This window comes from Bos indicus, chromosome 25 (assembly GCF_029378745.1).
Source record: "Bos indicus isolate NIAB-ARS_2022 breed Sahiwal x Tharparkar chromosome 25, NIAB-ARS_B.indTharparkar_mat_pri_1.0, whole genome shotgun sequence".
Lineage (NCBI taxonomy): Eukaryota > Metazoa > Chordata > Mammalia > Artiodactyla > Bovidae > Bos > Bos indicus.
Window position 1 is genome coordinate 15,277,656 of NC_091784.1, and position 21,042 is coordinate 15,298,697.

General features: G+C 45.9%; 1 protein-coding gene across 3 annotated transcripts in view; it reads right to left on the bottom strand.

The window, feature by feature from the left end:
- Nucleotides 1-21,042, bottom strand: part of MYH11 (myosin heavy chain 11) — a 127,623-nt gene that overhangs the window by 90,885 nt on the left and 15,696 nt on the right. For all 3 annotated transcript variants that reach the window (XM_070779711.1, XM_070779710.1, XM_070779712.1), the window contains exons 2-3: nt 19,408-19,769; nt 9,782-9,938 (exon numbers count right to left, since the gene is read on the bottom strand). In XM_070779711.1, coding sequence (XP_070635812.1) covers nt 9,782-9,938; nt 19,408-19,752 — 502 coding nt within the window. In that variant the 5' untranslated portion in view covers nt 19,753-19,769. The remainder of the gene's footprint in view (nt 1-9,781; nt 9,939-19,407; nt 19,770-21,042) is intronic.

Genomic DNA, 21,042 nt, shown 5'->3' on the forward strand with positions numbered 1-21,042 from the left:
GGCTTCATTTTAAAGGTCCTAATCTGATCCCAGGTGGCTCAGTGGTAAAGTATCTGCCTACGAAGGCAGGAGACACAGCTTCAATCCCTGGGTCAGGAAGATCCCCTGGAGGAGGAAATGGCAACCCACTCAAGTGTTCTTGCCTGGAGAATCCCATGGACAGTGGAGCCTGCTGGGCTACAGTCCACAGGGTTGCAAAGAGTCAGACACGACTTACTGACTGAGCACCAGCATATGGATCTGATCCCGTCTGCCTTGTCAGTCTGCGGTGAGGATGATTGGAGAGTATTCCTGGAAAGCCCTGTGCACACAGGAAGCACGCAAAGAAGTCCACTACTGGGCTTCCCTGGTGGTCCAGTGGCTGAGACTCTGAGCTCCCAATGCAGGGGGGCCAGGTTCAATCCCAGGTCAGGGAACTAGATCCCACATGCCTCAATTAAGAGTTTGCATGCTACAACTAAAGATCCTGAGTGCCACAACTGAGATCCAGCACAGCCAGATAAATAAAGTAAATATTTTAAAAAAATCCACTATCACCATTATCACATCTTTGGAAAAGAGAGTGTGAGAGAATTTCCATCAAAAGGTAGTGGGTTGAACACAGACAGTTGCTGCTGCTGCGTGTCCGACTCTGTGTGACCCCAAAGACGACAGCCCATCAGGCTCCACCTTCCCTGGGATTCTCCAGGCAAGAACACTGGAGTGGGTTGCCATTTACTTCTCCAATGTATGAAAATGAAAAGTGAAAGTGAAGTCGCTCAGTCTTCGACTTAGCGACCCCGTGGACTGCAGCCTACCAGGCTCCTCTGTCCATGGTCCTCTTTTCCCAAACTTCATTAAAATGACAGTAAAGGGGTTTTGAAAGTGAGTGAAAGTCGCTCAGTCATGTCTGACTCTTCACAGCCCCATGGACTATTCTCCAGGCCAGAACAAGCCTTTCTCTTTCCAGGAGATGTTCCCAACCCAGGGATCGAATCCAGGTCTCCCACATTGCAGGGATTCTTTACCAGCTGAGCTATGAGGGAAGCTTTATTTTTGGGGCTTCAAAATCACTGCAGATGGTGGCTGCAGCCATGAAATTAAAAGACGCTTGCTCCTTGGAAGAAAAGTTATGACCAACCTAGACAGCATATTAAAAAGCAGGGACATTGCTTTGCTGACAAAGGTCTGTCTAGTCAAAGCTATGGTTTTTCCAATGGATGAGAGAGTTGGACTATAAAGAAAGCTGAGTGCTAAAGAATTGATGCTTTTGAACTGTGGTGTTGGAGAAGACTCTTGAGAGTCCCTTGGACTGCAAGGAGATCAATCCAGTCCATCCTATAGGAAATCAGTCCTGAATATTCATTGGAAGGACTGATACTGAAGCTGAAACTCCAATCCTTTGGACACCTGACACGAAGAACTGACTCATTGGAAAAGACCCTGATGCTGGGAAAGATTGAAGGTGGGAGAAGAAGGGGACAACAGAGGATAAGATAGTTGGATGGCATCACCGACTCAATGGACATGAGGTTGAGCAAGCTCCACGAGTTGGTGATGGACAGGGAGGCCTGGCGTGCTGCAGTCCATGAATTCGCAAAGAGTCGGATGGGGCTGAGCGACTGAACTGAACTGAACTGAACTGAAAGGGGTTTTTCTCAGGCTTCCCACATGGCGCTGGTGGTAAAGAATCCGCCTGCCAATGCAGGAGATATAAGAGACGTGGGTTTGATCCCTGGGTCTCTAAGATCCCCTGGAGGAGGGCATGGCAACCCACTTCGGTATTCTTGCCTGGAGAATCCCATGGACAGAGGAGCCTGGTGGGCTATAGTTTACAGGTCTGCAAAGAGTTGAACACGACTGAACACACATGCACAAGGAGGTTTTTCAAAAGCACATGAAACTGTCCAAATAAGTGGGAGAGGAGAGAAAAACACAACCTTGGAAACCAGCAAACGGGATGAGTGATGACAGTCCCAGGAGACTAAGCTGGTGGTGGAGAAGCAGAGTCCCCTGCCTCCAGCCCAAACCTCAGTAACGGGCAACCTGGGGCCTCAGGAAGAGGGTGGAGGACAATGAAACATGCGGACTGGTTGAATGTCTGTCTGAGAAGCTGCTAGACACATTCCAGATACCATCTATACTCCTTGTAGCCAAGTGACTGCCCTCCCCACAGCCCACCAAAGGGGGCAGATCAATTCTCTGGAGAGGGAGAAATAGAAGGTATCTGTCTTGGGGACACCAGGAACAGCAAGAAGACAATATGCAAGTTTCATCCCATAGTTTGAAACCCTCAGCCTCTTCTCAACTAGATCTTTAAAATGACGGTTGTTGTTGTTTAATTGCTAAGTCGTGTCTGACCCTTTTGCAATGCTATGAACTGTAGCCTGCCAGACTCCTCTGTCCATGGGATTTTCCAGGCAAGAATACTGGAGTGAGTTATCATTTCCTCCTCCAGGGGATCTTCCTGACCCAGGGATCAAACCCATGTCTCCTGCATCTCCTGCAATGGCAGGTAGGTTTTTACTGCTGAGCCACCAGGAAAGCCCCAAAATGATAGTAGACAGATCTTTACCCTTCAAACAGAAGACTGTACAAGACTTCTCTGAAGAATTTCACTAGCCCAAGAAAAAAGGCTGAAAGATACACTAGGAGTCACCCAACGGAGCAGCCCAGCCTCACCAGCAAGCTCCTCCTGCAAACACGAAGCTGCCATCAGTTTTTTGGTGCCCATGTATTAGAGCATCCCAGATGAAGGGACAGTCAATGAATCAGCAGGCATTGGAAGAAAGTCACTAACAAGACAAACATAAATTAAAACAAATAAGTAAGAAATATGCCTATTGGAGATAACAGGGGCCTACATGTGGAGAAGTACCCTCTAAGAAAAGGAACGTGTATGGAAAAAGAATGTGATAAGAAAGAAACATTCAGGAAACAGAACAAGTTCTTGGAAACTTTTTTTTGGAATGATAGTAGTAATTGAAAACTCAATGGAGGATTTATAAGATAAAGCTGAGGTAACTGCTTAGAAAATAAAAAAGACAAGAGAAAGAGATGAAAATTATATATATAAAAAAAAATCTGAGAATTCCGGTATAGAAATAAGAAAACATCTAGAAAAAGCAGAACAGAGAATACAAAGAAAAAGAAATCATTAAGGACATAATTCAAAAAAATTTCCCAGAATGTAAGGACAGGAATTAAGGACTATGAGGATCCACTCAAGTCTCCAGCACAATGAGTAAAAACAGACCCACACCAAATCCAATCATAAACAGGGAGATAAAGATTAAAACAACAACAACAACAAAAAAAACACTTTCAGAGAAGCAGGAAGGAGGAAATTTAAAAAAAAAAAAAAAAAAGGTCACATACAAAGGATCAAGAATAAGAACGACTTTTATCTTCCCAAAAATGAAACTGAATCTCAAAGTTAATGAAGCAATGCCTTAAAAATTTGGAAAGAGAATTATTTCTTGCTTAAAAATGTAAACCCAGCTAAACTATCTCTTGGGATTCCCTTTTGGCTCAGATGGTAAAGAATATGTCTGTGATACAAGGGACCTGGATTCGATCCCTGGGTTGGGAAGATCTCCTAGAGAAGGAAATGGCAACCCCCTCCAGTGTTCTTGCCCAGAGTATTGTCTATGGACAGAGGAGCCTGAGGTTGCAAAGAGTTGGACATGACTGAGTAACTAACATTTTCACTTCACTTTCACAGTGAGTGAGTGAAGTCGCTCAGTTGTGTCTGACTCTTTTCGACCCCATGGACTGTAGCCTAAACAGGTTCTTCTGTCCATGAATACTGGACAAGAATACTGGAGTGGGTTGCCATTTCCTTCTCCAGGAGATCTTCCCAATCCAGGGATTGAACCCAGGTCTCCTGCATTGTAGGCAGATGCTTTACCATCTGAGCCACCAGGGAAGATCCAAGGGCAGGACTTAGGGAGGGAGAGCCCTGAGGTGAGGTGGAGCTGAGGGTGTATCCGCTACTGGTCACCAGAGGGTATCTATTGACATTGACAAGTTGCTCAGTCTTGCCGACTCTTTGCGACCCTATGGACTGTAACCTACCAGGCTCCTCTGTCCATGGGATTTTCCAGGCAAGAGTATTGGAGAGGGTTGCCATTTCCTTCTCTAGGAAGGTGTCCAGGGCAGGTCAAAAGACTCCAGTAGCAATCACTTCCAAAAAGAAGCTATAAATAGGATCTTGAACACATATCTTATATTGTAAGACACATTATAAGATTAGCACATTTAGAAGGAGAATTTGTGGTAGAATTAGTGATTAAGTACACAGATACCCAAGTTGGGGAAAAAAAAGGCAATTACTAACTCCAGGGGAAAGAATAATTTGTACAGGAAAAGGCATCACAAGACTGTGCAGAGCTCAGTTGTGAATGGCATCTTCACAGTCATGATAATGTCAACTCTGAATATAGCTTTCATCAAAGTCAATATAAAACTACATTGGGAGCTTATGTGATGGGGCATGGTTGCGTGTGTGTTGGGAGGAGGCCGGAGGACAAAGCAAGGGGGTGATTGAGTGAAATGCTCATGTTCCATGATGAAAAGTCAATAAGTAATGCCTAAAACTGAGGGAGAAATTTAAAATATGAGTAATATGTTCAAGTCTCTTAGAGATTACAGTGTTAAACATCCAAAATTCAGTTAAGAGTTGCTAATGGTTATCCCTGGAGAAGGGGAAATTAGAGAAGCAACCAAGGAGTGATGTTTTTCTTAACAAGCCTCGAGGAATTGTCTAAATCATCTTCATCTACACCTTCAATAAAGACGAAAGCTAAAAGTGTGAAAAAGGAGTAAGAAATCCCTTTAGGTGTATAATACTCTGGCAGCATGCAGAACAGTGCATACGAAATGTTACTATTTGTGGGGAAAACTTGGGAAGAGAGAAATGGATGCGTATCTTCAGACATGTGCAGAAAATATCTCTAGGAGAGTACCTAAGAATATCTAATAAACTAGAATAATAACCCCACGGTTATCTCTGGGGAGGCAGACTAGGAGTCTTGAGCACAAGGGTTGAAAGGGAGAATGGTCAGCTTTTGAATTTGAATCCATCATCTCTCCAAAAACAAAAAAAAAAACCATTGGGAAATGTAAAAAGTAAATATGATATCATTTACACATACACATATATATGACATATTTTAAATGCTGACTTCTCTCAATGTCTCCTCCCCACTGGGGCCTGGCTTCCTCTGGGGAGGGGCTTGTGAATGAATTATGTCTTAGAAATCCCCTCCCTTATTCCCAACTCCCCTGTTACTATTCTCAGCCAGAATGCTCCGCCCTCCCCTTTCCCCTCTTAGTGAGTCATCAAGGCTTTGGTAACTCCGCACCCCTCTTGGACGACCCACCCCATCCATCCTAGCCCTGGTCAGCGCTTTTCTTTTTTTAAAAAGAGTTTTTAATTAAAAAAAAATTTTTTTTTTGGCCGGGCTGAGCAGCATACAGGATCTCAGTTCCCTGGCTGGGGAATCGAACCTGTACTCCCTGCAGTAGAAGCATGGAGTCTTCATCACTGGACCACCAGGGAGGCCCCTGGTTCTTTTCTTTCAACAACTCTGAGAGTTAACTGAGCAGTTACTCCATACCAGGCACCAGCAAATATGCCAGAGATTCCATGATGAGCAGGGAGACAAGCATGGTGTTTGTGGGTTTCATGGAGTTTAGGGGGCCTCGGGAACTTAAGAGTCCACAAGACTCAAGATTCCACGCGACTCTTTTAAACATTTTAAACATTTCGTGTTCAGTGAATGCGTTCTCCACTCCTTCCCAATCCTATCTCTTCACATGCCATCCTGTTTCACAAAGGACTTGAAGAGGAGGACATAGCTACTGACTTAATGCCTCCAACAAAATAGAAAGTTCCGTGTGATCCCAGCCAAGTGACTGGATAGCCTGGGACGGCAACATTCGCCAACAGAGTCACAAACCGGGCCCATGCATTCCTTCACAAAAACCAAATTCCCACTTTATAAAGAAAAAAGAAAGATTTTTCCTAAGCTTTTATTTTTTCTTCCTTGATTTTTTTTTTTTTGGAACTGTTTTTCACTGGAGTCTGTCATCACTCATTTGCCAGAAAGCACCAGGTAAAGCCAAAACAAATGTATACATAGCAGCTATTGATTAACCTTTAATCTAAAAAGAGCTTATCTCTCATGGATCTGTGTGCTTATGGATGGCATTTTTCTCTTCAGGTTTAAAATTTCTAGGTAACTTTATATTTCACTATATAATTGTGTGTTAAAATACAGAGCCTAAGAGGAACAAAATGTATTTGCCCTGGGGGTCCCTGTATGGAGTATAACATTGCCCCATGTACGGGAAGTGGTCTAGGGAGGCAAAAGTTATCACAACACAAAAATATTCTTCAAAGAGTCAAGTATTTGGGAAACCAGATCCCACTAAAGCATCTTTCTCTAGACTGCATCACTGCTGTCCTCTAATTCAAAGGCTTCACCTTGCCAGCTATTGGGTGTCAACATCCATCGTCTCAATACAAACACAAAACAAAACGGCAGCTCTGCAAAACTGCCTGTTTCCTGGAAGGCGCAGTGTCACATGTTGGTGATGTTCGAAAGGCGCCAAAAATGTCAGATCACTTCACAACCAAACATTAGGGAGTCATCAGGAAAGATAACCCAACAAGGACTTTGAGAGACTGTGCTAAATACCAAAGAAGTCAAAGCCCTTGGCAACAGTGGTGATTTCTCCAATAAGTCTGTACAAAATTGTCTTCTTATCCCATGCTGCAGAAATCAAGCATGGCATGAAGAATGGTGTCTTATGCTCTTTCATGGTTCTGTTCAAAAAAAGTTAAGGAAAAAACACCCAACTCTATATTAATTTTATACTCTTTCTAAGAATTAGCATATCTAGTTGCAATAACCACAAAATTCCTATTGCATGTAAAATAAATAAGCCTGTGTTCATAATTTCCAATGTCATTTTTTAAGCCCATCAAAGTCTCTTCCCCTTAATCTACATGCCCATTTTAAGTAAATCTTTTATGGAACCAATTATTTTCAGATAGTCATAACCTCCTTCATTTCATGCCATCCAGCTCAGTTAGTATATGAAAAGTTATATAGACAAACGTTAATGGTGATGGTCCCTGGTGATAGAATTATGGGTGCTAGTACATTCTCTTTTTGCTTAATATATGTTTCAATTTTTCTAGAATAGAATATATAAGATAGAAGTTTTTTGTTGCACTTAGTCACTCAATCATGCCCAACTCTTTGCAACCCTTTAGATTGCAGTTCGCCAGGCAATTCTGTCCATAGGATTTTTTTTTTTCAGGCAAGAATACTGGAGTGGGTTGCCACTTTCTTCTCCAGGGGATCTTTCCAACCCAGAGATAGAAATCACATCTCCTGTGTCTCCTGCATTGCAGGCAGATTCTTTCCTGTGGAGCTATCAGGGAAACCCTAAGTTTCTTAAAGTTACACATATAAATTTTAAGAGCACTATGGCAATGTTCACCTGTCATTCCCTCTTCCCCTTTTCATTCTGGTATTCAGACTAAATGTGCTTAGTAAGAGCCCCCTTAGCTTCCCTGTTGGCTCAGTGGTAAAGAATCTGCCTGCCAATGCAGGAGATGTCAGTTCGATCTCTGGGTCAGGAAGATCCCCTGGAGAAGGAAATGGCAACCCCCTCCAGTGTTCTTGCCTGGGAATCCCATGGACAGAGGAGCCTGGCAAGGTACAGTCCATGGGGTTGCAAAAGGGTCAGACACGACTTAGCAGCTAAACAACAACAAAAGAGCTCCCTCAGCTCCAGAAAAGAACTAGGAATAGTCCAATCCAATCATAAATGTTCCAGTTCTCTTTGCCAATGATTGGTTTAGAGGTGTGCATGTGATCAAGACATAACAGACGTAGGGATGCCTGCTGATGAGTTTCTGGAAAAGTTTTTCTTCTCTCATAAAAGCGAGATGTGGGGAAAAAACCTAACCCTTCACTTCCTTCATGCTTTTGGATATTATAACATGAGGATGTGATGTCTGGAGCTATGGTTGCCATCTTGTGATGATGAGGAAGCAGCCAAGAAAATCCCAAGAAAGTCTGTTGTTGAGCTGTTAAATTGACTGAGCCTGAAATCATCAACATCCAGACTACTTGTTATATGAGGTAATAAATTCCTGTTGTTTAAGCCATTTTTATTGATTGCTATGCTTCTTGTAACCAAAAGCACCCCAAGTTATATGAACACTGTAACTCTGTGATGTTCAGCTTTCCAAAGAGGTGTGTGAACCACCATCGTATACTCTTCCATCAAGAGACACTACAAAGGATTTTTTTTTTTTTTTCCACAAAAGCACATACCTAACTCCAAGAGTCATCACTTTATAACCTAGGATTATATCTCCCGCAATCTTCTTTGCAAGGCTCCATATTCTGGTCTTTGGACATGATGGTAGTACCCATCTGGAGTGGTCCAGTTTGAATCATACCTCTGTGGCGTGGCTAACCCTGTCAGTAATTTGGGGAACTTCTACCTGAGCCCCTTTACCTTGAGGTGGGGAGTAATATGTCCTAGGTACACCTGGCCTCAGGAGCTTGCAGAACTGGGCTCCTTTCAATTCTCAACAGAACATTCTTGGAGGAAGCTATTCCAGGGTCAAGCGCAGGAGCCAGGCAGTAAACTCAAACACGTGGACCAGGCCAGGGAACTGAAGAACTCTTATGTCCTTTTGAGGGGTTGACAGGTGGGATCACATGTTGCCAGATGTTCCAATACTTTCAAAATAACCTAGAAATTGGGCTTTTTGTGTACAAACTCCACATTTTTAAAAGTTGGCAGCTAATTAAAGTATCCTTAAAACTCCATGTGGACCAAAAACCAAACTTATCTGAGGGCTGGATCCAGCCTACCAGCTGCCGGCTCACCACCTCTAGGCTCTTCACACCTAAAAATCACATAACAACTGTGCACAGCTTTAAAACTACCAAAGCTCTTTCCTGTTGCCCTTTTGCAAGTGTAAGGACAGAAGGACTCCTGTATCTGAAGGCCAGATCCATTTATAGGAGGAGGTATTCCATTTATGGGAGGAGGCATGAGAGAACTTTCTAGAACTATTTCCCATCTTGGTCTGGGTGGTGATTACAACTGTAGGCATGTAAAAATTAATTTTGGACTGGACACTGAATTTGTGTACTTTTTGCATTCTCCTGTATGTATGTTCTACCGCAGTAGAAGTTATTAATGATAGTAATAATAATACTACATAAATGTGGAGGTAATACGCAAAGGTCTTCAGTGTAGGAAAGCCTGTTTTACCATCTGTACAACACGCTGCAAGATGGATTCTCTCACTCCCTTTTCACAGATGAGGAAACTGAGGCTGTAGAGGAAAAGACATTTGCACAGGATCCCACAGGATGTGACAGCTGGCTGCAAATTCAGATCTGGTTGGCTCAGCGCCAGGGCCATTCCCCACCCGCTTCCCTTCCAAGGTGACAGCAGCCTGCCATCTTCCAGATGGCTGGTCCACCCAGGCCTTGGGCAACCAGGGGTCAGCGAGCCCATGCCTGTATTTGCCCAAGCTATCTCCCCTCCCTCCTCTCCCGGGCTGCACACACATCTGTTCTGCTTGTTTTTTACCTTTTTCAGTCACAGCCCTTCTGTTACCCAGCTCCGCCTGCCAAACCCCACATTCTTGGCGAGAACTGCAGGCAGGCAGGACAGGAGGGGCCTGGTGAGTGACTATAAGCAGCCCAGGTGGGCTCCCTGGAGGAGGAGGAGCTCTGTGCCTCTGCAGGCGGCTTACCTTGCAGCATGCTCCGGTAGGCCGTGTCGGCGATGGCGTAGATGTGGGGTGGCATCTCGTGCCGCTTCTTGCCCTTGTACATCTCAATGATCTTCTCTGAGTAGATGGGCAGCTGCTTGTAGGGGTTCACCACCACGCAGAAGAGGCCCGAGTACGTCTACGAAAGAGAGAACCGAGCTTACTTCAGGAACCCGGCAGGGACAGAGCTCTGACATCCAGTCTGTGACCACCCACCACAGCTTGCATGGTCTGAGCGCCACTGTGTGCATTTTCTCACTTCATTCTCATAGGAGCAGCTTTGAATATATGCACTCAGAGTCCCATTTTAGAGATGGGGAAACTGAGGCTTGGGGCTTCACAGATGGCGCCAGTGGTAAAGAATCCAATACAGGAGACACAGAAGACACCAGTTCAATCCCAGGTCAGAAAGATTCCCTGGAGGAGGAAACGGCAACCCACTCCAGTATTCTTGCCTGGAGAATCCCATGGGCAGAGGAGTCTGGTGGGCTACAGTCCATGTGGTCACAAAGAGACATGACTGAGCAGCTGAGCACACGCACAAACTAAGGCTCAGTGTCCCGGTGGGAATCTCTGGCATCACTGACTCCACGTACAGGGGAGAGGAGCAAAGGGTGAGCTTGGATTTCTAGGACACTGTTTATAACTGTGGTTTTAAATAGTGCTGGGTTCAGACCCTTAGGCCACTCCCAACCACTGTCACTTCATCTCCCTGAGCCTCACAGGCTTAAATAACACCTACACTTTCTTGAGCACCTACTATGCACCAGCCACTAAGCTAAGTACTTCACAGGCATCTTCTTTAATCCTCTCATTCAGCCTCCTACAGGGATACTATAATTTCCCCATGGCCCATTTGACAGATGAGGAAACTGAGGCTCAGTGAAGTTCTCACCAAGTCACGCAGCTGCTGGGAAATTGAGAACTAAAATCAGGACTTCACCCAGAGCTCATACTCTCCTCGACCATGAAAAAGGACAGAGTCCCTCATCTGTAAAGTGGGGATAAACACAACTGTCTTTAAATAGGAATGGTACTTAACACATTACAACACATTACATTCATGGATGAACCCTGAAAACATTACACTGAATGAAAGAAGTCAGACACAGAAGGTATCACATGGTTCCGCTTATCTGAAATGTCCAGAACAGGCAAATCCATAGAGACAGAAAATAGGTCTCTGGTTTCCAGGGAGTGGAGAGATGGGGGAATGGGAGTGACTGCTAGTTGGAATGGGTTTCTTTGGGGGTCTATAAGAATGTTCTGGAACTAGATAGCAGTTGGGAGTAAGACTACTCTGCGAATGTATTAATGCCACTTGTTTCCTTCAAACTGATTAATATCGTGAATTGGTTATACTGGATTTTATCACAATTAAAAAATATTGGCAGTTCCTGGGGGTCCAGTGGCTAGGACCTTCCACTGCTGGGGGCCTGGATTTAATCCCTGGTCCAGGAATTAAAATCCAGCAAACTGCACAGCAAGGCCAAAAAAATTAATTAGTTAAAAAAAAAATCATCCTGCCCTACCAAGTGCAGAGGAACGTCTGAAAATGATCGGAACAAGGAAGGGGCATGAAGATGCTTGCACGCCCCGCCGTTATGTGGGCGGGGGAGGCGTGCTCCTGGTATACTGCTGTTCTTTACTGTACTCTGGCCTTTCCCACGCGCTGAGCTCAGAGCCCAGGAGACAGGCGCCAACCTGTCCCAGAGGAACTGCTTTCCCAAACGATAACATCAGTGCTGCCCAAGGCTCTGGTGGGCGAGACGAAGCATGTCTTCCCTCCAACTCCCCCAAGAAGTGACTGAAGGAGGAGGAGCAGAAAGTCCATTCCTGGGTCACACTCACAGCCCAGCAAACACCGGGGAGGTTCAGCGCCTCGATCAAAGCCACCCAGCACTGAGCCCCACTCGGCCCATGTGAGGCGTGGGCACTGTCCATCAGCTGTGGGCCTATTCCTGTCCTACAGAAACAACTGGTCATCCGTTCATTCAGTCGCTCATTCATTCATGCATTCCACGTGTGAGGCTCTGGGGTTATAGTGCAAGACAAAACACACAGGGACCTGCCCACAAAGGGCTTTCAGTCACGGCAGCAGCTGGTTGGTGAGTGAGGGACTCCCTCCAGAGCCCCATCTGCTAAGGCGCGATGATGATGAGAGTTGATCTAGGGTGAGGGGAAAATGCTCTTTCTGAAAAGGAACAGGACTGGGGGTGGGGGAGGTGAGAGGGAGGCAGTAATCTCCCAGGTTCCCACAAGTCCTATCTAAACATCCATCAGCCACTTATCAAGCACCGACTGTATACCAGGCCTGTGTTAGATGCTGGAAACAAACAAATCGATGATCATTCCTGCTCTCAAAAAGCCCCCTTCAAAAAGGAGACGAGGACGTTCAAAATAACATCATAAGAACAATCCCTGTGGATTATGGGAGCAAGGAAGAGAGGGCCCCAGCCCACGAGGAGGGGGCAGTGCTCAGAGAAACTTCAGCAGGGGGTACTCCCTGCACTGAGACTTAAGAGATAAGGTGCTAACAAGTTCAGGGACACAGTAGGTGCTCACTAAATGCCTGCTAAATGAATGCCTGAGGGGTCAGGTAATTATAAAGCTTCCCTGGAGCAGGGGCAGCGCTGCCTTCATCTCTGTGACCCAGGGCCTGGCACTGGGCTGCACACAGCAGGTGCTCAGTAGACATTCGTTGAACACGTGGTAAAGCTGTTCCAGCTGTGTGTTTCCTGTTCCTCTGCGTCCTGGTCCGCAGCTCAGGGCCTCCATGGAGTAAGAGCCCAAGAATGGTTGGTCGTTTGAACGAAGGTCAACCATGCCCTTCCTCCTCTTTAGGCCTGAACTCCACCTCCAGCTCTTCCCAGGCTGTGCCCACTGCCACTGTCCTTTTTAGAATGCGTCATTTACAACCCAAATCACTCCCTCCAGGGAATTAGGGCCAGTAAAGCGTAGTGGTTAAGAGTACAGAATTGACTACTGAGGACTTATTTGTAACTCTCATTCTGCTACTTCTTGGCTGTGTGACCCTGTGTAAGTTTCTTTTTCTCTCTGAGCCTCGATTATCCTCATCTGCAAAATGGGCAGGTGTAATTGTCACTCTTTCATCGGTTCGCTGTGAGATAGCTCTCGGGGAGCATTTAGCACAGTGCCTGGTGTGTAACAAGGACTCGATAACTATTAGTGACCATCCAGTGCTCCCTTTGTTTCATGATGATCAAAACTTTGCCACCTTGGAAACTTCACACGTAATGTTCCCTCTCCTTGGAACACATCCCCCTGAGCTTCTCAGAGCCATTTGCATTTGCTCTTTCAGGGCTCAGTCTAAATGTCACCGCTTAGACTGTGAGCTGCACACTATCATATCTCCAGCCCTCAGCACAGGGCCAGGCACTTGGCAGATACCCAATAAATATTTGCTGAATAAAAAAATGAAAGAAGGAGCGGGGAAGAGAGGGAGGGTGGGAGAAGAAGAGAGGGATGGAGGAAGGAAGGAAGAGAGGCAGGGGTGGCTTTCCCAATTCCATCATCAGCTTCTGAAGGAGAAATATCACCTTCCCTCTGTTTGCCTAGGGCACAGCCTGGTGCGATGTACACAGCAAGCACTTAATCCATGCTTCCAAGAAGATCTGAATCTCTGTCCAGTTCAGCACATCTTTCCAGGGCACCATGTCCCAACAGGAAGGACTGGGTAGATGGCAGCACACCCCACACAGAGGCTCGGCTTCAGAATCTAGGGGTTCAGCCTCCACTGTTCCAGCCTGGTTGCTCTCACCTGACGCAGCCCTCCTGTGCTTGGGTGTGTTTCTGCCGCCCCATCCCCACGAGCCCCTTCTGAGCTGGTCAAGTTCAGAGGTTTTCAATTTTCCCTGCCTCCCATGTCCCAGCGGCCTCTCAGGGCCCTGTGCCACCAGCAGGTCCCAGCTGCAGGCCTAGGGTTTCCCTCTTGTGACCGTATTAGGAAGCGACTTCACTTTTTCCCTAACGCTTTATATGGTCAGCCGTGGAGCCCTGAGCTCCCAAGGCCTCCGGCAGAAATGAGGAACAGTGGGGGAAGGTGGAAGAGAAGCAGGCTTTAAGTCACAGAGGCCCGGGCGGAACCTCCGACTTGCCCTCCCAACTTGTGTGACCTGAACCTCGTCCTTCCCATCTATAAAACGGTGGACAGGTTGCAGTGCAGTGTCATGGCTTTCTGAACATCCTAGAGACAGACCTGGCTCACCAAGAATGTGATCTGCTACAGCTTTGATGTTAATGGCAAAAAAAAAAAAAAAAATAGAAACAACCTAAATATCCACCAATGGGAGACCAGTTCAATAATTATGGCACACTGCCCTTAAGCAGCAGCTGCAGCCCTTAAAAAGAATACACACATATACAAATTTACATATAGGGGATTCCCCGGTGGTCCAGTGGTTAGGACTCCATGCTTCTACTGCAGAGAGCTCAGGTTTGATCCCTGGATGGGGAACTAAGATCTGGCAAGCTGGGCAGTGCAGCCAATACATACACACACACACACATTTTGGGCTCCCCAGGTGGTTCAGTGGTAAAGAATCTGCCTGCCAATGCAGGAGACATAAGAGATATGGGTTCGATCCTCCTGGCTTGGGAAGACTCCCAGGAGGGGGAAATGGCAACCCACTCCAGTATTCTTGCCATGGACAGAGGAGCCTGGCAGGCTACTGTCCATGGGGTCACAAAGAGTCGTACATGACTGAGAACGAACACACGCATATATATATACGTATATATATACACACACACATGTATTGGCCTCTATATGTATAAAATATTAGGGCTTCCCAGGTGGCACTACTGGTAAAGAACCTGTCTGCCAATGCAGGAGACACAGGAGACATGGGTATAAAATATTGCTGGAAGACTTATAAGGAACTGGTGACCATGTTTTCCATAAGGAGGGGAACCAGAAGATGAGGAAATGGGGATAAAAGGAAAAGTTCTAAAATACCCTTATATACTATTCAATATTTTATTTAATATTTGCATGTGTTATCTATTCAAAAAATGTTTTAACTCTGAGTGAATAGATAGTTATGAACATACACAAGAAAAAGCCACAAATAAATAAGAAATTTCCCATTTTCACCTCCCCCAGCCACTGGCAACACCATTCTATTCTGATTCTCTGAGTCTGACTGTTTTAGATTCTCCTGTGAATGGAATCCTGCAGGATTTGCCCCTCTCTGGCTGGCTATTTTCACTCAGCATAATGTCCTCCAGGTTCAACCATGCTGTTGCAAATGGCAGGATTTCCTTCTGCTTTAAAGCAGAGTTATTATATTGTATGGTGTATTTACCACCTTTCCTTCATCCACTCTGGGCTTCCCTGGTGGCTCAGATGGTAAAGTATTTGCCTGCAATGTAGGAGACTGGGGTTCGATTTCTGGGTCAGAAAGATCCTCTGGGAAAGGGAATGGCTACTCACTGCAATATTCTTGCCTGGAGAATTCCATGGATAGAGGAGCCTGGTGGGCTATAGTCCACGAGGTTGCAAAGAGTTGGACAAGACCGAGCGACTAACCCACTTCATCCATTCGTCACATTCATTCCTGTAGAATCCATGTTGCATATCTGCAGCTCAGATGTACCTTATCTCCCTCCTCTCAATTATCAAGCAGCCTCAGGCCAAGGGTGGGGCCCTGTGACTCTCAGCACCCCACAGAGAGGGAAGGCAGGGGATCAGCAACACTTAACAGTCCTGATCCTGTCCCTTCTCAGGTAAGTCACATCACCTCTCTGCCTTGGTCACCTTGTGTGCTGTGTGGGAAGTGAGCTTCGACCTCACTAGAGACAGCTGGGAAGGACTTGGGACAGCAGCCAGTACAGGCAAGGCCCACATCTGCACTGAGTGCCCTCTGCCTGAAACCCTTGTCCCATCTCCCAGCCCAAGGCCAGGGACGGAGCCATGAAAAATCCCAGGCGGAGAGAACCCAGCCAACGACAACATCCGGAAGAGCAAGCCCCACACGTGTCATCGATGATCTGGGGCAGCTCAGGCAGAAACCTGCATCTCGAGACAGAGGATAGACGTGTGGCCCTAGTGGGGGAAAGGGAGGTCGGATGAAGGGACAGAGTAGCACTGACACACTTTATACACTACCGTGTTTAAAATAGCTCATGGGACGCTGCTATACGGCACAGGGACCTCAGGGGCTCAGGGCTCTGTGATGACCTAGAGGGGTGGGATGGAGGTGGTGGGATGGAGGCTCAAGAGGAAGGGGACATATGCATACACAGAGCTGATTCACGATGTTGTACAGCAGAAACTAACACAACATTGTAAAGCAATTATCCTCCAATTTAAAAAGCAAACAAAAAAAAAAAGAACCTGCATCTTTAAGGCTTCTACCTCTTCTAGACCCAAGGGGATGAGACATCTGCCAGGACTAAGCAAAAAGTGCCGTGTTTGAGATAAGCCTTGCAGGATGGAAGGGAACGTTCTCTTCGTTACTGGGGGCAAAGTCAGGCATGGTCAGCTGACTGAGCTTCACCTGCCATACACCTGTTACAAGGGCCACGCCTTCCGCCATCACGCGCTGGGTGAATAACTTGGGGTGCTTCCCCACCCCCTCCTATTTTATCTCCTCCGTCTCAGACAACAGTTTCTAGTTAAGTGATTAAGTTGATTAGAAAAGAATGAGACAGGAGTAGATGCGTGGTCATAAGACTGAAAGGCTTTTCATTTAATCTGTCTGGAGAAGCACAGAAGGAATTTGAAGATTTGATTCATTTTTTTTAATCTGCTGTCAGAAGACAGTCTGGGTCTTGGGACCTTTGTAAGCCCCTCATTTTTCCTGGTTTCTATTTTGGGCCCAAACATCTGTGTCAGAGGACAGCAGACGAGATTCCTATCCAAGCCCGTCCTTGACCTCCCTGGATGAAAATGACTTATCTTGGACAGGAGGCCCACAGGAGCCCAGTTCCTCTAGAGCTCCCTGCAGGCTGGTGTCCTTAGGAAAAGCCACTCTGTACCAACAGCCCCAGGCTGAGAATGCTTCCAGACAAGGAGTGGTGTGGACAAAAGACATTTTCCCTGCTTAGTTAGGGAGCAACTTAGTTAGACTGTCCTTGGAGGGTCTTTAGTACTCTGAGCCACAGCTTGCTTGTCTGTAGGATGGGACGAGCATACTTCATTCAGTGGATATTGTGTTAACTAAATGAGATCAAGAGAAGGTCTGTATAGAATTATGAGTTGCTTCCCACTTCCCCCTTGGCTCTTAAAAACAAGCCATTGTAACTCTCTCAGAACTATCCATGTGGTTTAGTTGCTAAGTCATGTTCTACTCTTTGCGACTCCATGGACTGTGTAGCCCATCAGGCCCCTTTGTCCATGAGATTTTCCAGCAAGAATACTGGAGTAGGTTTCCCTTTCCTTCTCCAGGAGATCTTCCCGACCCAGGAATTGAACCCGGGTCTTCTGCATTGCAGGCAGATTCTTTACCCACTGAGTGAAGAATAATTAATTGTGGTACATCTGTGGGATAGATTACAAAGCCCACAAAGGGGCAGCTGGGGTCACGAGTGAGCAGTAGGGATGTTCATCACTAACTTGTACATGGAAAGAGACCAGGTCCCCAGCCTGTGTGCACAGACTTTTCAATACATTGTTGTTGTTTAGTTGCCAAGTCGTGTCTGACTCTTTTGCATGGACTGTAGCCTGCCAGGCTCCTCTGTCCATGGGATTTCCCAGGCAAGAATACTGGAGTGGGTTGCCTGTTTCCTCCTCCAGAGGATCTTCCTGACCTAGGGATTGAACCCGTGTCTCCTGCATAAGCAGGCGGATTCTTTACCACTGAGCCACCAGGGAATTTCCTTTTCAATACATAAATATGCACTATTCTCACAAAGAAACATAAACATCTTATCAGTGTTATCTCTGGGGGAGGATTGACTCTTGTGTTTGCTGTGCTTTTCTGAATTTTCCAGATCTTCTGGAATGAATATGCCTCATTTTCCTAATTAGGAAAAAAAAAATCTGCAGGACATTTTTAGAGATGACAACGGGGGTTTGTAATTTTCATGTGGCAAAACATAAAGGGCAAGACCAGAAGGGCCTCAAGACAGAGGTGACTGTTTCTGTAAGTTTGCAAAGAATCCAAGAACATCTCTCTGGCAATAACAAAAATGAGCATAACCAATAAAAACAATACCTAACATGTTGAGTGCCTACAATGTGCCAGGAAGCATGCCATGTGCTTTTTTTTTCAGAGTAACCCACTCCATGCACGCACACGTGCTCAGTCACAGTCGTGTCCGACTCTTTGCGACCCCATGGACTGCAGCCCGCCAGGCTCCTCTGTCCATGGAATTTTCCAGGCAAGAATATTAGAGTGGACTGCCATTTCCTACTCCAAACCCACTCTATGAGGCAAGTACTATTCTTGGATTCATTTTACAGAGAAGGAAACAAAATGTCAGAGAAATTAAATAACTTGCCCAAGGGACAGATGTACCCTTTCTGAGAGGCAAGACAAAGGCTGGAGTGGGATGCCCTCTGTCCACCAGTCTGGCTTGATGGGGCTACCATGCCCTTCTATATCTTAGGGACCTGGTCCAGCCCACAAAGAACCTGTACCCCTGAGTTACACATCATCCAGTCCAGACTGTCCAACAGAGCTTTCTGCAATGATGGGAATGTTCTCCACCTGTGCTGTCCAATATGGCAGCCACTAGCCACAGGCGTCAGGTGGGCACTTAACACGTAGCCACCACAATGGAAGAAGTGAACTTTTAAATATTGATGTTTAATCAATTTACATCAGGCCTTCCCAGGTGGCTCAGATGGTAAAGAATCTGCCTGCAATGCAAGAGACCCGGGTTTGATCCCTGGGTCTGGAAGATCCCCTGGAGAAGGGAATGGCTACCTCCTCCAATATTCTTGCCTGGAGAATTCCATGGACAGAAGAGCCTAGTGGGGCTACAGTCCATGGGGTTGCAAAGAGTCAGACATGACTGAGCGACGAACACTTTTACTTTTCACTTCGTTTACATCTAAATTTAGTTAGCCACATGCGGCCAGTGGCTGCTATATTGGACACTGCAGCTCTAGTTCACTCCGACCTGCACGGTCAACCCAGAGGAATCCAGGTGCAATCGAGTCATTCCCATTTGTGACAGGGCAGGCCTCCACCAAACCTCGCCAGGATCCTAATGTCTCCTACCTACTCAGCTGTGGGATGGATCAGCCTTCTCAAGGAGGTTAAGAGTTCTCCTTTATTTCCAAGATGGTGGAAGAGCAGGGAACTACTTCACTGAAATCTGTTCACCACGGACCACGCAACCATGTGATCAACGTGGGATCTGTGGATCTCATTTATGTGGGGGGAGGGTGACTGCTTTCATTTTGCAGATGGGGAAACTGAGGCTTCAAGAGGTGAAATAACCTGTTCAATGTCACAGCACTAGATAGGGCAGGGGGAATGGGAACCCAGGTCTGAACGATTCCACCCCACATGCAACCTCCCTCAAGGAAAATTTCAGCCTCCTAACTTGCACCCCAAAGACATCTGAAAGCCTCTCCACTCCCTCAGGGGTGCAGGAGACCTTCAAGAAGTGGCCGGCTTCCCCAGGATACTCACGTATATGAGTCCCGAGAAGTACCTCTCCCGCAGGTTGTGCAGCACAGAGGCTTCGTTGAGGCACGTCAGCTCCGCCATGTCCTCCACCTTGGAGAACTTGGGCGGGTTCATCTTCTGGATGTCATCTTTGCCGACTGTGACCTTCTTGCCATTCTCCACCAGCTCCACGATCACCTCATCCCCTTTCTCCTCCTTGATGCTGGCTGCCTCGAAACCCTGCTTCTCCGAAGGGACCCAGACCAGCTTCTTGGCGGCCCAGTCAGCCTGGGCCACTGGGTTGTTGATGAAGTTTTTGTCCACAAAGAGGAACTTCTCATCTTCACTGAGCTGGTCTTTCTGCGCCATGGTGCCTGGTTGGTCCCCTGGGGAATAAGACAACCAGGTAAGAATGAGGCCAGAACCAGACTGGCCTAAAGATAGATCAAGAACCAAGCCCTAAAGACAGATAAAACCTTCACCTCACCATTTCTGGGGATGCAATCTGCAGAAATATCTCACAAAGCACAAAGGTGTTCACAGCAGGATGGTTTATGTTGTCAAATGGAAACGACCCAAAGGCTCTTCAGAAAAGGATCTGGACTACTATATATTGTCCATCAACATGGCATAAATACATAAACCATGATATTCTCATACAACGAGCTGCTATCCAGGGGTTAAGATGCGAGAAGTAGGTCTAGATGTGTTGACACAGGAACAAATTCAAGTCTTATAGTTTACTGTAAAAATAAAAGGGGGTGGTCCTCAAATGTTTAAACATAGCTTTATCACATTATCTAACAACCCCATTCTAAGGTATATACCCAAGAGAAATGAAAACATACTTCTACACAAAAACTCAGGTGAGTGTTCATAGAAGCATTACTCCTAATAACTAAAAAACAGAAGAAAAATCCAAATGTCCATCAGCAGATAAATGGATAAATAAAATGTGGCCTATCCATTTAATGGAATATTACTCAGCCATGAAAAGGAGTGGAGTACTGAAATACACTGAGTGTTAATCAATCTTGAAAACATTATGCTAAGTGAAAGAATCTAGTCACAGAGGACCATGTATTGTATGATTCTGCTTACATAAGAATGTCCAGAATAGGCAAATCCAGAGAGATAAAAAGTAGATTAGTGGTTGCCAACAGCTGGGAGAGAATAAAAGAGTGACAGTAGACGGATCAAACTGCAAACATCCATTGAATCATAGAAAAAGCAAGAGAGTTCCAGAAAAACATCTACTTCTGCTTTACTGATTACGCCAAAGCCTTTGACTGTGTGGATCACAACAAACTGTGGAAAATTCTTCAAGAGATGAGAATACCAGACCACCTTACCTGCCTCCTGAGAAATCTGTATGCAGGTCAAGAAGCAACAGTTAGAACCAGACATGGAACAACATACCAGTTCCAAATTGGGAAAGGAGTACATCAAGGCTGTATATTGTCACCTTGCTTATTTAACACATATGCAAAGTACATCATGCAAAATGCCAGGACGGCTGAAGCATAAGCTGGAAACAAGATTGCTGGGAGAAATATCAATAATCTTGAATAATGACACCACCTTTATGGCTGAAAGCGATGAGAAACTCAAAAGTCTCTTGATGAAAGTGAAAGACGAGAGTGAAAAAGTTGGCTTAAA